Genomic DNA, 16,659 nt, shown 5'->3' with positions numbered 1-16,659 from the left:
AAATTAAATACAGTTTGAAGCGGATATACTTTTGCAATATAGTGTTTCGTTTGAGAAAAGCTGCGAATGCGCGTGACTGATTTCTTCCATATTAACCGACTGACCTAGTAACCCAGTGACCCTTTTAACGACTTATTCACCCAAACGGGGCGAATGCACGAACCTTCCTTTGCCATTCGAACATTATGGTAAATTGTACAGTGCACGTCCGTGCATTATTGCAATCACCCAGATAATTTCACGAGATAACGTAAAAAAAGGATCGCACTAAAGGTACCTCGTACGCGCCTCGTACGGTATTATGGCCTATAATTCTCGCAAAGTTTTTTCATCATTGTTTACAACTTTGAATATATCGATGCTTTGCTATTTTTGCGATAAAAAAAGAACTGTTGCAAAATTTGTCTAAAGACTGGCATATTAACGCTGCGTTAATATGTCAGTCTCTAGACAAATTTTACAACAAATAAAATCTATTTTATCTTAAGCCTTCGAATCTTTTGTTATTGAAAAATTATATTTATGTAATTAATTGGAACTATAACATTGTGTAATTATAAGTTTTTTATATTTAATTATAAATTTTATATTTTATAAGAGACAGAGAGAGAACCATCGTACGATATGATAAACCACTGCATAATTAAATTTTACTATTTCATAGAAAAAAAAGTGTATTGCATGTGTGAGCAGTGGCGTAAATTTAAATATAATAAGTTGCAGTTCGTTTTGTTATGTAACCGACGACCTGTCACAAGAATTTTAGTTGGTATGTTTTGCTTGTCATTTGTGTTTGCAGGTGAGTCTGGACTCGCGAGTGCGGGAAATCGTGAATCGCAACATGTTGGAGCCTACGCCGCATGCCTTCGACGAGGCACAGCTGCAAATCTACACCCTCATGCATCGGGACTCGTATCCGCGTTTTATCAACAGCGAGATTTACCGGAGGGTGGCCAGAGTGCAAAGCAGCGGCTCGCCCAGCCCGAGCACCGGGCAGGAGCACAGTGGGAAGGCGAAAAGCAAACGAGGGGCGACGTAATCGTGATCGTGATGGTCCAGAGACGTCGGGAGCGCGGACCAAGACCTCTAAAATCAAGCACCTTCATCAAAGCCACAATCGGCCGAACCGTTCGGTAAGGGTTCGGAAACACCCTCCTCGTCGGAAAGCCACCGTCGAGGCGAGGAATCGTCCGAGCGGACATGGCTGACGAAGCTGATCCCTCGTAGGAGGGAATCTCCATCCCCACGGGTGGACGACGAGCTTTCTGGTCGCGTCAGATTGCTCGCACGGAAGCCGGGAGCTTGTTCAGTGATTCGCTCTTCCATGCGAAGGCGCAACGGGGCCATGTAATCGCGCTCGCCATTGCACGCGAGCCATTACGACACCGATGATGATGATGATGATGATGATAATGATGATGATGATGATGATGATGATAATGATTACGATGGACTAAACGACGAGATCGCGATCGCGGTCGGTCGCGTAGATTACAAATCGCGGCGTTCCATTTTCAGGGGTTCGGCGCAGAGCGCATGCACATGGGATGGTGGATTGTAGCCGGAGAAAGGAAGGTCACGCGATCGCACGGGGATGGCGGACACCAACGCGAACACCATCGATCCTCCCGTGTCCATCGATCTTCGAGCCTCGCGATCTACCCTCGTTGTAGTTGTAAACTCGAAAACTTGAATAGGACTCGGACTCGCGAGCTTCCCCTTTCTCTTTCGCTCTTCTCGGCTTAAAAGCGAATTCGATTTGAATCACATACCTTATGTCTTTCACGAGCTATTATAAATAGTCCAAGTATTCTCCTCTTTTGTATCAAAGTAAATTTGAAAGAATAGTTATTCTGGGTACTCTTAGTTTTTTTAATTAAATTCGCGCATGTAAAATGTGAAATGCTATGATTCTAACTCAATTTGCCAGAGGCCAAGCAGACTGAAAGAGGTCGACTATCGGATTTAAGTCTTAATACTATTCGACGAAACGAGATGCTCACAACGTATTATACATAACTGTAATTCTTCGACGCATTTGATGTTGATGACATGATAATCGTCACATATTTCTAGTCATATGTATTCGACCGAAATTTCGCGAACACATTTTTCCGCGGAAGGACAAGCTGTGCAAGCTCGCGAATTGAACTTCCGCGGAATAATGCATACTTATCCCCTCTCTCAGGACGCAATTGATCCCGGACGCATTTTATCGCGATTGTCTCCTGTGATCTTAAGATTAACGCGCGTAGCCAGGACTCGTCGAGAATGTGTCGCGTGTCTTCGTGAAGATAGGTTTAATCTGCTCAAGATCGAACTTACACCGTTTGCTCTCTTTCTCTCCCCTCCCTCCTCTCTTTTCTCTATCTCTCTTTCTCTCTCTTTTTCTCTACTTCTCTCTATTTTCCTCTATGTCTCTCTATGTCTCTCTCGTTTCTGCGACATTTATCTTCCATGGATGGGGGAGAATCGAGTCAACATCGTCATACAGCCCGCTATAACTTCAGGGTAACGTAATGCATTTTTTATCGCGCGCACTTTTCTACAATCATCTGTAGTCCGCGAGTTTTCTCCTCGGAAAGGACGAGGTCGCGATATCGTACGTACTTATCACACGAAAAACGTGGAGAGTGTCGAGAAAGAGAAAGGGAGAGAAAAAGGAAAGTTTTTTAAGGGGAGGGGGGGAGAACCATAAGGGTATTTCGATTCGTTCGATTCTCATCACACTTTTACGGATTACCGATGGACAGGGATCTTCGCCACTTCTGGTGCGTCATCCCCATGGCGGATATTGAGCTACTGCCAGCGAGAACACACCAAAGATCGAATGTGCGTTGAAGCCAACTAATCTGACGATCACCAAAGAAAAGAATGACATTCAATCCACACGAATCACATGCATACGCACACATGATTACACCGATACGCGCACGTACATACATTATACGTGTACAGAGATACGCACACACACACACACACATACACGCACACGCATACCCACGCTGACGCAAAGCGCGTACGCTCGTGTAGAATCTAGTCATCGTCACGCGGAAACGCGCGATCGTGGAAGAAAATGGCCTAAACACGAGAAAAAAATATACCAAGTGTCCCTCGAACTCGCGTGACAAGTCGAGGCTGTCGCATCGAAATTGAACTGTCATCGTAGATGCGTGATGAGAGCGTGATGAAAGAGGAGGCACGCGGGGAGAAAAAAGAGAGAAAGGGAGAAAGAGAGAGAGAAATTTTACGGAAGCTCGACGAAAAGCGGCGAGACGTCGCGGTGCGGACGCGTCTTTTAACATTAATTCAGATACAAGGAAAGTATGGAATAGGAATATTTAAAATAAAATAAATTTAAAAAGACAGACACGGCGAAACATTCGAGTGTCATTGACGTTTGTAAGCAATCGGAATGCGCGATCGGAAAGCTAGAACGTCATTAGCACCGCGACGCCCGCTTGCCATCAGGATTTCTTCTCGGCCGCGATGCGCTTCGACTCGGACAATTCATTTCGCCCTCGGGGTTTTATCTTCCGCTTCCAGAAGTGTCGCCCGAATATCCCCTATAGTCCGTTTACATCTGAGATCTATTGCAGTACGTGCATAGCGCTGTGTTTGACAATGATGAGTAATGGCAAGCACCAGAGAGTCTTCTCGGAACGCTACAATGAAGAAATATGGGAAAGTGCCAGAAACTCACGTGACTAATGTTAAATGCAGAGATTAATAGCCAGCTTAATGTAAAGTAATGTCCCGGAGAAGCTCCTCCGGCGTTCATAATTATGTCAGACACAAGTCACGCGCAAATAAATGTCAGATGTAAACCTGCCGCCGACTGTTAGCATCTCGTCTCACGTCGCGTGAGATCGATCTCTGCGTCACGATCGGGGAAGAGAACGACGCAAGCTCGCAAGCTCAAGAGGCTCATATTATTTACGTACTTATTCTTTTATTCCCCCCCTCTCCTCCTCCTCGTGAAACAATATACTCTCAGGAATTCGCTGGAACGCATCGGCGAACGACGTACGTAACATTCGCCGCTCAATGAAACGACCAAAGAAAAGAGCGATAAAATTTCGAGCGCATCGCGGCGCACCCGCGCGATCTCCATTTGCGACATAGAATCGGTATTACACGTCGCGACAGGTAGACATTGTCAACCATTATACATAACGCATAAGAAAAGACGCGCGTGCTCACCCCGAGATTGATCACCGTGATCGGGAAGCGCGAGACGATATATGAACGCGCGTCTCTCTAGTCAAATCGAAGTCGTCGGTATCGTCGCGAGCGGATAGCACAAGCGACAACACTCAGTCAGTCAGCGTTTGGCTACTGCCCTGTAGATAATATATAGATAGGCATAATGAACGAAAAGAAAAGAAAAATGATTATAAATATAAATATATAAATATATATATATATATATATATAAATATAAAGAGAGAAAAAAATATATATATAAATATACAGAAAAATATGTGCTATGTTCCACATAGGTGCCGAATGCGAGCGTGCGAGAGAAACCGTGAGAGAGAATGCGAGAGAGTGATGTGTGAGTCTTTTTAAATCTTCGATTCTTTGTTCGACGCGAGGACAGCCCGTCCACCGCGACCGAAAGCGAAAGACGACGGTACCTAGTGGAGATCTCAAGTCGATCTTAATTCTAGCATCGACGCCGTGCTTGCGTGACACCGATGCGGAAGACGAACGTGATACAGTGAAGATCGTAAGCAGTGAGAATTGTGCGATTAGATCAAGAGAGAAGAGGATAGAACGACAATGATATAAATAGACTTAAATGTCCCTTTTAGGACTTGTAAATGCAATATTATCTTATTATTATTGTCATTGTTAATATATTGTTATAGATAATTATTATTACTATTATGCGACTCTCTCTCTCTATTGTTATTATTATATTTATTATTATAAATCTTTGTTTCATTGATTTCTGTTTGCTGCAAAACTTTTGCAAGCAAGTCGCAAGAATGTATGTGATATAGAAATTTTGTGATATAGACGTTAAATGTCTTCGTCGAAGACACTCAGACTCTTCGTTCTCTCCTCTTCTGTCTTTAGTAGGGCTGTTCATTTAGGACCTCAACGCGACTTCCAGAGGCCTCGCGTCGGCATCGTCGATGAAATTAAGCGGTGAGATTGCTCGAACGTCGTCTTCACTAATAAACGCACAATTTTCTCAAAAATTTCCGATCCCCTGCTTCTTTTTTCACAAGGAAATCTCCCTTAAAATCTATGTAGGGCGGAGAGGTAAGGGCATGCCAGATCCATCATCAGCACAGCTGCGAACGTGCATGAATTTCTCCCGACCTTTGCATATGTTGGCTTTTATTTTCAAAGCAATCAGTGAACTTATTCGACGCAACGTGTATAGGTAAGTGTCCCATAATTTTACAAGTTCTCAAATCTAGATTTATCTTTTATTTAAAATGCAGACAACAAGAATTTATTCGTTAGATTAAGTTATATTGAATCATTTTAAAGGAGTACTCGGGAAAAGAAGTCGAACAAAAAACGCTATCAATTTTAATTTAACATCCTGATCTGCATTGATTATTTAATAACAATAATTAAGTTATTTAATTTAATAATATATAATCTATATCAAAGGTATATTGCAGTATATATTTAAAAAAGTTATTACGATTTTTACAGCAAATACATTGTACATACTGGATGAATTTATCAACTTTGAAGTAGTGATAAAAAACAACTCGTTCCCGACAGTTTATTGGAAGTTGATTTATGTGCCATTGACAATACAAAAATTATATATGATAATATCATGCAAATTCATATTTGCAATGTATTATTATAAAATGATATACAATAGTCGAAAAATTTAAAACAAGAATTAAATGACACAACAAAATAAATGAAGCTTTTATTTGTTATTAATAATTGCAAGCTGCATTTGTTTCATTAAGTGTTTTATTTAATTGTCATAATATTTTGAATTTTTTAACAATTATATATTTTTTTATATTTAATATTTATATTGTATATAACGCACTCATCAAGGTTTCTTATAGTATATTATCATTTCTATAATAAAAATCGCCTGAGCAGGCCGTATATACTGATTCTAATCAATAAGAATATCCCTATCTTAATCAAAATCAATGATTGACAGTGAATATTCACCGATAATCACAATTGTAAGTATAGCACTTTAAATCAGTAAGATTTCTCAATGATTTAAATTTAAAGAATGGCTTTTTTATTTCTGGATGTAATTTTGCAGAGACAATTTAGAAATCAAAAAATGAAAATAGTATCTTAGGAGTGTTTGCCTGAAGGTCCCTCTCAGCATGTGTCCAAACTGCTTCCTTAATTGATTTTTGAAACGTGTTCCGGAATATTCCGGAAGGAAGCTGGGACTAATGAAAATATTAAACCGGTAAGAAAACTTTTTGTAAAGGATGAAACAATAGTCAAACAATGGTAAATGCAAATTTTTCTCGCATTTAAAATTATCATGCATAACATACTACAGTTTTATACTTTTTTACTATACTTTTTATTTTTCTAAAAAAATTATATGATTTGTTAATTATTTTGTCAATTAAAATATTAAAGTTAACATATAATATCATTATCAATTTTCTGAAATAACAATAAAATAAGACAATAAAATTTTTCTTCAGATGATTACGATAAAAACTGACTTATATACTATTGATAATGTAGAAATTATATGTTACGGAATTTAGTTCAGATTTGCAATATATTATTATACAATAATATGAAATTATCGAAGATTCTAAAACTATATATAATTTACAAAACCAAGCAGTTCTCTTTTATAAAAATCTAATTATTAACCACTGTCAGTAAAACAGCACAAGCTTGAAATTCTCTAATATGTATGTATGCATTTATTGTGTTACACATTTAAATATTTATTTTTCATGTGTAAACAAATTTAATTATTTCTCATTTGGAATTTTTAAATTAAGAATAATGTTATCAATCGTTGAAGTCAATAAGCTTAGATCTTTCGTCCGTTTCTGAATAGATACGATCAATCCCGTTGAGAACAACTGCAATTATACTTTGTTTTAAATATATGTTTTCTTTTTTTTAACGTATCTAAACGTAGGCGTAAGTAATGTATAGAAAACATTTCAAACTCAATTAAGAATATAAATTCTATTTTTTACTTGAATTAAATAACTGCATTCGCTGATATACATATATATTCATATGATTAAAATCTATAAAGATTTATGCATATAATGTGTGTGTGTGTGTGTGTGTGTATGAAATACAAATTTTCTACATATATATTTTTTTTAGGAGAATATTTATGATGATTAAATATGCTCTTTATAATCTTCATTCAAAAATTTATTTATCGGTTTTTTTGGACTAATTCATATATTTCGTTCTTATTATGCATTGTTGTACTTATCATATTTTTTGCATTCAGTGCCATGATCTTTAGTCATTTATTTTTCGTAACAATCTTCCCAGATTTCGTTTCACTATGCTTCCTAAGGGTCAATCGGTGAATCGAAAGGTTTCACGTGCTTGTCTTGTGTACACTCGCAGTATGCCTCAGTCGTGGCAAACTGCTGCGATCGTAATCCATAACCGCACAAGTATCCATTCCCAAGGAACCACAGACCCCACGTGAAATCCGATGCGATACGTGCAACACTCCTGGACAAAGTATACCTTCGCGCTCCCTCGCTTCGAGGAAGGAGAAGTCTGTCTTTGCACCGTGTACACCCGTTTTCTTCACCTTACAAATGCGCGATCCGATACACGTCGATCGTTAAAAACGTTTCTCAACCGATATCAAGTGTAAATATCTTTCTGTAGCAAGAAAATTTCGATTTTCTTCATTCACATATTAATTTGCAAATTAATCAAGTATCGTAAGCATTATTGTTTCAACTTATGTAATTTCAACTTTGTGTAATTGAGTGCAGGCAGTAGAAATATTTTCTTTTAATTATCTATTTCAGTTTTGTCGTATCAATAAAACTTATTTCACCAATATCTTTTAAGAACCAGGAAAGCTAGCAGATATTTCTCAAAAATATATAATTGTGACAGCTTCCGAAAAAAATTTATACTAAATTAAACGAACTTTTTAAGTTTTTTCGCAAATTTTTATTTTTCGAACTCTAAATGTTTTACTTTTAATTGCAACAGATTAATTTTTAAGTGTTTTTGAATTTTCTATTGAACTATTCAATATTAATTTTAAAAATTGCAGGAAAGAAATGTACACAATGTCTCCCCTTTTCCGTACATTTCAATTTCAATGGCTCGATAATTTCTCCCAAATAATATAAAAAGTGTTGCACCAGAGAATAGAGGTACTTGCGTGTATTGATCTCTACAAGGCTAAATACATATATAAACTTTTTCGTGTGCAGTAGCATCGCGCGAGTCATCGTACGCACACACGCACACGCACGCACGCACGCATTATCGTACGCATGTCTCGGCCCCGTATGTGCTCGATATAAAAATCCGTTCGCCGGCATGAGTGGCGTCGGCTTTGAATTTTTTTGCTCCTGCCCCCTGGCTACCGGCGCGGCTGGCTCTCCCGGGCGCGCTCCGATGGAAACGATCGCGATCCAGAGGCCAAGGAGAAAACCGAACCAGCTTAAACTCTTTCTCGACTCCCGCCCGCCCCCGTTTACCTGCCCTGCGTTTCGTCGTGCTGACATCGTTTTCGCGGCCTTCCATACCCCGACTCCTCTCCGCCTTCCTTCTCGCTTTAAACCCTTTCCAGATGATGGCCGCTCCTTAGTGAAACCGCGTATCTGAAATTTCTAGCGGCGATTCTTAACTGAATAATTTGCGGTAAATCGGGAAGAAGTGTGTCTCCAATTCCGATAAATGATATTGACAATGATACTTTATGTCATCGGCACAATTTTATCGATTGTTAAAGTTACATCTACTTAAAATCATTCATGCTTCGCATTTCGCAAGTTACGCATTTCGCTCCCCTTTGCTTTAAGGACTTTACATCATCTGTAACATATTGAAACAGCCATCATTCTTCTTATATTGGCTCGGAGAAAGTGCGCGACTTCTGAGGCAGGCTATATAAAACTGGCCAATATTATAAAACTCATAAAATGATTCACAGCGAGCGCTCGTTCATCACGTCGTACATCGTCGAGTTACATCGCCCCGGGATGTTACTTTCCGCTTCAGTGTCACGTTGGATTACATCTTCCGTACGTCCGCATTGGGCATGTTTCCTCTCTCTCTCTCTCTCTCCTTCTCCGCCTGCTCCTCCAGCTACATAGACGTCCACCTCGGCGAAAGGAATTTTATACGCGTTCGATAATATTAATTATCTCCTCGTTCTCAACGCGCATTACTGAAATTTGTTATCGTCGCAGGTAATCAAATACTCCGCACGGAATCTGTAATGAGAGGCCTCTGGCTTGTCTGTACACGAAGAGAGAGAATTTAACACTGGCATTCTCATTCTTTTCTTTCTCCCTTCTTTTGCACCGGCGGCTGTGACATTCGCAAAATAAGGCATTTTCAGTAATTCGCGGTTACAATATTGAGACTGGATCATCGCCGCAGGATTCTCTGTCCGAACGAATTACACGCGGTTATAAAGAGCTTTCCTTACAGCCATTATTATTATCTCGAACATTCGTGCAATGACCATTATTTCCATATTCGTGTATTCTAACAAACTGTGTTGAATTTCGCGGCAGCAAAATGTATAAAAGAATTCTTGGGGAAAGAAACCATAAGTCTAACGTAATAAAAATAAATTTTCTGTTAAATTAATTCAGCGTAAATTTTAATAAACTTTACGATTTTATTCCGATTGGAATTGGAACCACGTAGGCCGTTTTAATTAATGGAATCAGTTTATAAACGATCGTCATTAACGAAGAAAGCGAAAACACCTCGAAATTCGAAGACTGAAGGACAAATATTCTATAAAGTTTGATGACAGATTTAGCGAGAAGTAGTGAAAGAGAAGGCGAAATTTCACGTATACACGATCGAGAACCTCATTTAAAGTGTACGGTATTCGATTCCGGGTCTCATTTGGTAGAACGGCCTTGAAGAGATCTGATACGCGATATGTTACTTGGAATCGAGGTCACTTTTGGAATTGGTCGTGCAATATCCTGATAATTCGTTCGATAATAGGAATTAATATGCGCTTTCTGCGCGTGCGAGAACAATTATCTTATTCATTGCGAGAACAATTATCTAATTTTCCTTTTTGAATATATAATTGTATACTATACAAATAGTATAATTTAGAAAACCTAACAACAAAATATAATAATAAAATATAAAGATATAATTTTGTGTTAAACAGCTCGAAAAAATATTTTACATTAATATGAAAAGTTTTACTCGCGTAAACTTTATTAATTTTGCGTAATATTAAAAGGCCAAGCCGTTTTATCTGGAAAAACAAGAAAAGAGAAAGAAAGAGAAAAGGTTTTATTAGAAAATCAACATACTTCCGTAAATTAGTTATCTATCTCCCAAGTAACAACGTAGTATTTCTGTCGCAGGTTGAGGAACGTTTACGACTATAGGAGCTAAAATAAACCAACTAAATATTCCGTTCGTAATTAAATCTATCCGCTAGCAGAGTTATCTAGCCGGACGGATGCCTATCGATCCTCGAATCGATCGAGCGATAATCATCCAGGCGTAAACATCCTGAACCTCGTCCTCACTCCATCTCGTATCTTCTTTTTCGACACAAAGTCCGAGGACGTGACTCTGCCAAGAAGGAAAAGGGGAAGCGATGGGAAAAAGAGAGCAAAATAAGGGGCTGAGCAGAAGAGGGCTGTTTTTACTCTCTCTATCTCTCTTCACTATTTTCGTTCCTTCGTCGCGAGCCGCACTCATTGCGCTGTCCACGCGTTCCCCATTTCTCTACCATGCTACGAAGAACGACGTTGGACTCGAAACGCGTGACGCGCCTTCCGATGCGACCCGACACACGTGCGCGCGTGTGTGCGTGCATGCTCTAGCCGCCGATTGGAAAGCGTGGAAAGAGAACGAGGAAAGGGCGTACATGCGTAAAGGTCCATCGGAAGCCGGGCACAAGTTAGGGGGAGGGGCAGTGGAAGATAAGATGAAGATACAGGCGCATGATGTACAGGCGCCTGGGGTCTCAAGAGATTAAAAACATGAAACGCAGTTTTTAATTTCATAAATTTCATTTTATTCATTCAATTAAATCAGACACAGTTATTTGAGATATAACAATATTTATTAATACATCTTTAAAGCTTGAATTGCTTTGATTGTACAAATGTCTAAAACGTATGATTTTTAGGACAAAAGAAAGTTTAATCGTTGCTCCTTAATATTTTAATCTACTATGGGGAGGGGGGGAGAGAGATGCAATGTCAGCAACATTGGAGGGAACGTAGGAGATATTTCTCGGCCAAATAAACGCGCTTTGCAGTGCGGGAGATCACGACCACGCCCTGTCTTCTTCTCTCGCCGCTGTTGGCCTTCCTTCGACTCTTCGAGACCGAATGTACGAACGAGAGACGCGGCGAGAGGAAGTGGAGAGCGCGTGTGCCTGCTCGCACATATACGTCCGCAATGCACATGTATACACAGATACATATATGTAAGGGCCGTAGAGATACCGGCTGAGGTCCGGAGAGGGCCAAGGGCGCCTCTCTCGAAGAAACTGACGAGTCCTCCGCACGATGAGAAAATCCTCCACCCGAGAGGAGGAGGAGGAGGAAGAGGAGAAAAAGAAGAAGGCGGTTTAGTGCAAAAGAACCATCCCGAAGTTGCGTGTATGTGTGCGTGCGTATATGTGTGCATGTGTGAGAGAGAAGACGTCGGGTAGAGAATCGAGCGGGACAGAAAGGATGAGGGTGCATCGTCGTCTCTGGACAACGACCAACTCCTCGCTCTATCCCACTTCTCTTCTCTTCGGGCGCTCTGGCTCTTTCTTCTCTCGCCGACCTCTCACGCTCTTACGTCTCCGCGTGCATCATTTATTAGAATGAAAACGTCATTACCAATCCGGCCGTAACTAATGCACCGGTCGCACAGCCACTTAGGGATGATCATACGATCGGGTAACCAACGCGGGGTTCGGAAACGAAGGCAAAATCATCTTCGGAATCATCGCGTTAGGACATCACGAAGCGGTAGAGAAAGAAGAAAGATTGGCCCACGCCAATGCGGCGCCTCTTCATCTCACCAGTCCGTATTGTCTGATGGGTGTGATTTTAGGCTTAGGGTGAGTAGTGGACTGATGGAATCTAAGAATTGGTACCTTGAAAAAAATAGAACACGCTGAAGGGTCATTTAGTGTGTCTTGATATAATACATAAAATGTACATGTGCCCAATATGTAGCAATATCTTTCTTTTCCCACTTCTCTCTCTCTCTCTCTCTCTCTCTCTCTCTCTCTCTCTCTCTCTCCCTCCCTCTGCTTTTTTATAGTGCATAAGAACTGTTTAATTATATTTAAGCTGAAACGTATTCGCCATCACCGTTAACGTACGGTGCGTGTGATGTAACGGCTAACTTTTTTAAGGAGAGTAACAAGTTTCCGGCTCGTTAGAGTCTGTTATGTCATGCCCGTTCTCTGACAGCTGCTTCTTAGTAAATCATTATGTCACCTAATTCCTCGTCACTCAGGGCAATCGAGCCTCTTATTATTCCCATCGCGCATTACTGTCGCTACAGTGGATTATTGCAGCGACTAAACAATTGTCATTTTGCACTAATCTCTTTTCCATTCAAGGCGTGACGAATCAACAATGCCATCAATTCCCCTCTCGATGCCGACCCGAGCGCGACATTTCGATATTCGATGATGGTATGCCAGATTGTTGTTTATGATCTTTCCGCACCTCTTCGATATTTGCGATATAATCGCTCGCAACAAATTTGCATTTAATCAGCCTATTAACTTCCATAAGCCGTAAAGTATTAGAGAACCCGGTGGGATAGGCGAGGTAAATATCTCTCTGTAGCACATGATCGCTCGAATAGTGATTCTTGCTGCTCCGCAATGACCTTCACGCCACGCAATAGTCATTTTTCACGTAATTGTTGTTTCCGCGGTGAACCGTGACACATAGTTAAGTGCGAATAGATACCGTGCGTATTACGACGCGTTTCATTCTGATATACATTTTATGGTATATATACCACTTTCCTTACGATTGGAGAGGTATATCGAGGTTCGAGGTCGTATGTTTGTGCGGACATATCGTTTTTGTCATGCATAACTGGTCGATATCCTGTTGATATATCAAAATTCTTTTTGTGCTACGCTCTGAAAATCGCTTAACATTTTCCGCGTCAGATAACTACAGAAAAATTTTACATATTTGAATACCGTGTATCACACATAATTTTATTTGTCATACAAATTAAATACCCGCAAGATAATAAATATCATTAATGTTAAATTCAATTTTAACTCGGAAAGTGTTTAAATTATCGTAACTATCGTATGTTTTTTAAATGTATTTTATTTGATTTAAAAAATCTATAAAGATCTTATAAAATCTTGAGAAGATTCCTACTCATTACGTACACGTTATGAAAGTAATAATTTTTTTACATAAAATTCTTGTCTTTTTGAAAATAAAATTTTATTTTATACGTTCAATTCTATAACCATAGACTTTAACGTATCACACGTTTTCTCATCAATTCCGATATTATCCGAAGGTGATGCTAGCGATTTCCGAGCCGCAATGGCAACTGAATCGAATTCCGCGGTCTGTTTCCCGGAACGGGCGAGATGCACGAGAGAGGCGGGTTTTCGCAGCGAAGAATTTCATTGAACAGTTCTTTGCCCTAGGCCGTGATCCATCGCGACCGTAATAGGCAGGGAAATGCCTGCAGGATGTGACGGGATATGGCAAGTGGAGCTGCTCAATTCGCCGAACTGGTCCAGCGTGTGCTACCGTAGAATCGGTCGCAGCTGACACGCTGAATGCCCAAGTCGACGTTTTTCCAGGCGCGAGACTGCATCGAGTGTCGTCGAGTCAACAACCCCTTGGCGTGTTCTTAATGTCCCGAGTCCGGTGATGACAACGCGTGCATCAGTAATACGCATACGTACAACCGGATTTAAGATCAAATATCAAATAGCGATGCGGATAATCGCGACGATAGTAATTAATGATCAATATGTACGCGAATGTTCTATTAATTAACGAAAGTTATCTAAGAGAGATGAATAGAGAAGATAGATATTATTTAAAATCAGATAAGATTCATATATATATAATATTTTGCGGAGGCTAGAAACTCTTATCTGATAAACATCCCGCTACCATGTACTTACAGAAGACCTTCATGGCGATCTTGATTTCAATTCTGGCACGGCAAATTGTCGAGGCTCGCGCTAACGTATGTATACATCGCGATGCACGAGACTTCGTGACCACAAATATTATCGTGACTGCTGGAATGGCGCTTTGAGGAAGCAAACAAGCTGCGTCTGTATTCGAACATCAGCTACAAGCTGCTCCCTCTTTAATTCTTATCGTATTTTTTAGTCGTTTTATTGACCCTTAAATACGTCTAATTTTTGTTTAACAATAATACGAAAAAGAAACGATTAATAATAATTTCAGGATAATGTAACGAGCTTGGAAAAATTTATCGTAACAAGGTCATAACGCGAGACGGTACGAGTGTATCATTTTCTATATTTAGTGGATACCTCGCATCTCTGATATTTATTCGATGACTGGTACGTATCTCATCTCGCGCCAGCGTGTTACTTCCTTCGTGCGCATAAATCAGGCGGCTGAAAAAGTCCCGCGTGACTTAAATTATTTCCGATAAGTCAAGAGAGAGGCCCCGAGTCATTTCGAAACCGGAGCCGAAGTTCATCGGTTTGGAGGTCAAGCGACAGCTCCTAACCGATAGCAGTTAATGAAATTCCACAATCGGGACCGAGGGATCGCAAATTGGCAAAGAGATTGGCCGCGCATTCCTGCAGCCGCGTGCAGCGCATTGGCGAAAGGTGCTCTCATTTGGCTCACGAAATGGAAAGGGGCACACCCATCGGCACGGCACATCGTGTAACGAGAAATCGGTTTGCGTGAAGGATCCAGGGAATTTCCATTCATTGAATGAATATTAAGCTTACGATTACAGATGCAACATGTATTATATATAGATGCTTGGATAAACTGTGAATATTATCTATGCATTTCAACATAATTCAAGAATCATAAATATTCAGTTTATAGCTCGCTCTATGAGCGAATATTTCTCATATGACTTCGTATAAACTTTCAAGTTCACTAAATTGCGCGTTAAATAAATTTTCAATCTTAAAACACAGTCCCAAGTTGAACGAAAATAGTAATACCGCAATATTAAATTGATAAGCAAATTAATTAACACATATCTTTTATCTAACTACATTTTATTTTGTTTCAGAATTCTGTCGTACACGTGTGTGTGTGTGTGTGTGTGTTTCGATGCCAGTAAATTCTCAACGCTGCGCCTTTGAGAGACATCAACGCTGGAGACGGCAGAGACGCCAGAGAGACATCAATGCCCGCACTCTTCGGACGCGGTAAGTTAGGATTAATCTAACTTCGTGCTCGGGTAATTAATTTAATGGTCGGCGAGCGAAGCGCCAAACACATATCACTCGTCAACCGAGGCATCGCGCTACCGGTGTACGTTTTGCGTTTTTTTTTTTAAGACAAACCTCGCGTGTATCTACGTTGCAAATCAGTTTCATAAATAGCATCGGTCGACGCGCGACGTTGAAATCAGCCGGGTACATCGACGTACACGGGACGTACGCGCTATACATCAGACGCGACTTGAAATTCGAAGTGACTGCAATTTTTCCTAATAAACCTGTATCCCGGTCCCGGCTACCGATGCGCGCTAAACACGACGGACGCTCTGCATGCGTGTGCTCGGAGCCGGGTGTCAGACGCGCTCTCGATCGCTCGCATCCTCGGTAGTAGTGGTAGTAGTAGTAGTAGTGTAGTAGCAGCGCATTGTGATACCGGACGGCGATGGTAGTGGTAAAGCAGCATGTTCGATGTGTCTCGACCGCGACATCACGTGCGTGCACGTACGCGCGCGCGACTGTGTGCGGTTTAGCGCACGTATACGTACACACGCGCGCGCGGCAAGGTGAAAGAATGTCAAATGATGATTGGTCATTGCGGTGGCCAATGGGTCCCCGACTTCTCGTCCGGTAGGTAGGCTCTCGCCGTTGCACGTAGCGGCGCCGCCTCCTGGTGCAGCTAGCTATCAAGGCGCATAAAGCCGCGTCGTGTCGCGATTCAAGCCCGCCGCCCGTAATCGGCACCCGCATTGCCACGAGGGAACCGACGCGCCGAGGCTCTCTTCCTTCTCTGCTCTTCTCATCCTTTTCATCATCATCTTCTCCTCCTCCTCCTCCTCCTTCTCGTCTTCTTCTACGGCTGCTGCGCTTCCTTCCTTCGTGCTTCTTCGTGACTCCGTGATGCGCACGCCGCGCCGTCGGTTCGGCGATGAGCCAATGGCCCTTTTTTTGTCGCGCTCGGAATTAAATGCACTTAGTGTTCTCAGCCTCTCGATATTCGACGGGGACGCCGCTACGATTTTTGTCATTTCTCCGTCGACTTACATATATTTTGGTAGATGTAAACATCG

At 41.0% G+C, this 16,659-nt stretch overlaps 1 protein-coding gene across 6 annotated transcripts in view; it reads left to right on the top strand.

The window, feature by feature from the left end:
- The window catches only part of LOC105833530 (regulator of G-protein signaling 17), a 53,815-nt gene extending 48,605 nt beyond the window's left edge, over positions 1–5,210 (top strand). For all 6 annotated transcript variants that reach the window (XM_036292689.1, XM_036292686.1, XM_012675333.3 and 3 more), the window contains one exon: positions 800–5,210. In XM_036292689.1, the coding sequence (XP_036148582.1) occupies positions 800–1,039 (240 nt within the window). In that variant the 3' untranslated portion in view covers positions 1,040–5,210. The remainder of the gene's footprint in view (positions 1–799) is intronic.
- The last annotated feature ends 11,449 nt before the right edge of the window (positions 5,211–16,659 follow it).

This window comes from Monomorium pharaonis, chromosome 10, assembly GCF_013373865.1.
Source record: "Monomorium pharaonis isolate MP-MQ-018 chromosome 10, ASM1337386v2, whole genome shotgun sequence".
Taxonomy (NCBI): domain Eukaryota; kingdom Metazoa; phylum Arthropoda; class Insecta; order Hymenoptera; family Formicidae; genus Monomorium; species Monomorium pharaonis.
The sequence above is the reverse complement of the archived record's forward strand: the minus strand, read 5'-3'. Positions and strand labels throughout refer to the sequence as shown.